The 3514-nt window shown below is 34.9% G+C and overlaps 1 protein-coding gene across 1 annotated transcript; it reads left to right on the top strand.

Moving 5' to 3' along the window:
- Window positions 1–1544: 1544 nt before the first annotated feature.
- LOC141713451 (E3 ubiquitin-protein ligase CIP8-like) lies at window positions 1545–2821 on the top strand. The gene has a single exon (XM_074516881.1). The coding sequence runs from the start codon at window positions 1605–1607 to the stop codon at window positions 2670–2672; it is 1068 nt and encodes a 355-aa protein (XP_074372982.1). The 5' UTR covers window positions 1545–1604; the 3' UTR covers window positions 2673–2821.
- The last annotated feature ends 693 nt before the right edge of the window (window positions 2822–3514 follow it).

The following is a 3514-nucleotide window of genomic DNA, read 5'->3' on the forward strand; positions in this document are numbered from 1 at the left end:
TTTGTATATATAATAGAGCTCAAATTTAAAATGTTTGCTTGTTTTTAAAAAAACAGTCCCTAATTTGTAGGAGTTTGTTTTATCTTCAAACTCTATCTCCTACAAACCTGATTAAAACGTTTTATACTCATATAAAATAGAGAGACTTTACTAAATGTTAAACATTCTTTCTCTCTTCTATCAAATGGATACCTAAACGTTGAAAACCATCCTAACTAATTTAAACGATAGAATTGGATTCTAACCGTTTTTAATTTGTTGAGATTGTTTTGAACGATTAGTATATGTTTATAAATGAGGTTTCTTGTAGTGTTTACGGAGTACTAATTGCAACAAGAACACTCACAACTCACTGAACTTTATTGATTCTAAAATACTCTCGAGCTCTTAATTATATACACGTTATATCTTAGAGAGTCTATAGTTTGAGTTGTAATTTCTTTATTATTCGATTTGTATTGTTCAAATTTGTATTGTGTAGTTGCTGGATAGTTGGCTAAGGGAAATAAGGGTTTGGTGAACTAGTGCTATAGAAGTTTGTACTACGGGGTAGTATAGTACTTAGAGGGCAGGTTCAAAAATAGGATTTCAGCAAGTCATTATCAGCAGCTGAGATAAAGGGACATATATTATTGTATCTTGTATTTGTAAACTTATTGTGATTCAATAATATATTCTCTTACCAAGTTGGTAAGGGACCAGAACGTAGACCATAGGGGATTAGGGGTCGAACCTGGCTAAAATTTTTGTGTGTTCTTATTACTTTTCTGCATACTATTTTCTGCACTGTATTTAGTCATCTCAACTTACTATCATTGTCAGATTTGAACTATTTATAAAATCTCAGTAAGCTATTATCGGGTAAACTTTAAAACTTATCTTAATTAGTCATAATCACCTATTGACCCCTAGGTGTATTTTCACCAATAACCACCGATTACCAAACTTTTAATGTTTCGTATTTAATATAATAATGCAAATATCCTTTATCAATAAGCACTACTTTTAATAGGATAAATTAAATAATCTGTATTAGTAACGGAAATCTTTTTTTCAATAAAATTTCAATACCTAATTTTCTCCTGAGGTGATTTTTTTGTTTTAGATTTTTTGATTTTTATTCTATATTCATGTATCAAAATTATTAATTCATGTAATTTATAATTTACATTTTATTTTTATTTTAAAAAAATATAACTTATAAGTTATAATTTATCAAACATATTATCATCTTATAACTAAAATTATTGAAAGACATAAATAATCTATAATTATAATATTTATATTACTTATATAATATTTTTCAATTTTAAATATTTTTTTCAGAAATCTCAAACTTCCATTTGCCTTCTTTTTTTTTGGTTACGAATTTACTTCTTTTGCTGTCAAGCACACACTCTTACGGAGTAACACAACCTTGACTCAATTTATCAAGCTAAAACAATAGCCGTTAGATTAGCCACATCAACAATCTCTCCCTCAATCGTACGGTCAAAAAGTAAGCATCCCCCAATAATAAAAACCTCAAACACCCTATCCATCACTAATTTTCGTTACCTTGTTTTTCTCTCATCCGTCGACTCGTCTTCTCAACTCACTTTTCAATGGCCGAGTCACCTTCTCATCCACCACCACCGCCCTCACCGCCTCAACTCACTGAGTCAGATCGGATTGTTGAGTACTGGTGTTATCAGTGTGATAAGCGAGTCAACGTTGAAGCACTCGTCGATCCTCCTCAAATCGTTTGTATTGATTGTAAGTGTGGCTTCGTTGAGTCCATATCGGCCGATCCGCCGTCTGATCCGAATCTAGGTAATCAGTTTATTCAGGTTTTGAATTTACTTGCTCAGGTCGCGCGTGTTGATGACGCGCCCCCTTCCCCCCCTCCTGAGCGCGTGGATGGTGATTATTTGAGGATTGAGCTTGACGGTTGGGAAGAAGAAGAAGTAGAAGAAGACGATGATGATGATGATGATGATGATGATGAGAATAACGATGATGATGAGAATGACGATGATGTAGTTGATTCGAATCACGAGCACGAACTGCGATTCGATGTTGATGAGAATCCTGATGACAATACTGATCATGTCGATGTCGAAAATGATGAGGACGGGCGGAGGGAGCGGCGTGATCGTCTTCATCAGCGTCTCCGTGATTTCGCTGCACGAGGGACTAGTCGTCGTGAGAGGATACTCGATTGGGCGGACATTTTAATGGGATTCGAAGATCACTCTATTGAATTTCGACTACACGGTGGTCCTGATTATGTCGGTAATCCGGGGGATTATGTTGATGCAGCTGGATACGAAGCTGTGTTGCTTAATTTAGCTGAGACTGATGGTGGTGGGAGAAGAGGAGCGCCACCGGCTGCTGAATCAGCAGTGGCAGCACTTAAAAATGTCGAGATTAAATTTGAGAAAGAAGCTTTGCTTTGCGCTGTGTGCAAAGATATGGTGAATGTTGGAGAGATTGCTAAGGAATTGCCTTGTGGACATGGTTATCATGGAGATTGTATAGTGCCTTGGTTAGCTTCGAGGAATACGTGTCCGGTGTGTAGGTTTGAGTTGCCCACTAGTGATCCTGATTACGAAGAGGAGAAGAAGAAGAGTTTATCAGGTGGTGCTGGTGGTTCATCTAGCTCGCCCGATTATATTCCTGGGTTAGAGTAGTTTAATTCAGGCGTTATGCATTGCTTTTTATTCGACATTTTAATTTCAAACTAGTAGTCAATAATGTTTTACTTTATCTATTTTCTTTCGCAATGTATTATGTATATAAAGGGTTTTAATTGATTGGAGCTTCTTTTGCTTTTGTTCCACTTTCTACACGGGATGCGTTGCCAGCTTACATTGATCTCTTGTATATGCTTTGCACTATTAGTTCAATTATATATTACCCATGCTATTTTTATCTCATTGCAAATATATATGTACATTCTTGTATGGATATGCTCTATAATAAACACATCCTGGTTTATTTTGTGGTCTTTGGCCTTTTTTTTTCTTTTAACGTTTTGTGTTTTTTCAAGGATTGAGGAGTCCAGATGCATATGATATTGGTTGATCGTATTGATAATTAGAAACCTGTTTATGTTTGTTATGAATGGTTAAGGATTATGAAGTAATGTTTGGAAAAATAGTTTGTGTACTAATGCAATCATATTTCATAAGCAAGCACTTTATGTGACAATATTTATAAACATATCTTCCTCCTGGCAACTCAGATGGTTTACTTTCATATTATATAGCAATAAATGTGAACTGGTCCTGTATTGGTAGCATATTGCACTCATATGGTTTACTTTCATATATATAGCAATGTGAATTAGTCCTAAATCTAAAGCTGCATTTGTAGCATAATGCATAAGTGTCATAGATAAGCAATGAGCTCGACGGACTACTAGAGAATATAAGTATGTATACCAGCTACCATCCATACTTGGAAACTACGTAGCATAATGCATAAGTGTCATAGATAAGCAATGAGCTTGAACTACTATAGAATAGAAGTA

This window comes from Apium graveolens, chromosome 3, assembly GCF_009905375.1.
Source record: "Apium graveolens cultivar Ventura chromosome 3, ASM990537v1, whole genome shotgun sequence".
NCBI classification, from domain to species: domain Eukaryota; kingdom Viridiplantae; phylum Streptophyta; class Magnoliopsida; order Apiales; family Apiaceae; genus Apium; species Apium graveolens.

Coding starts and splice junctions, on each gene's coding strand:
- LOC141713451 (XM_074516881.1), top strand. CDS start 1,605: ATGGCCGAGTCACCTTCTCATCCACCACCACCGCCCTCACCGCCTCAA.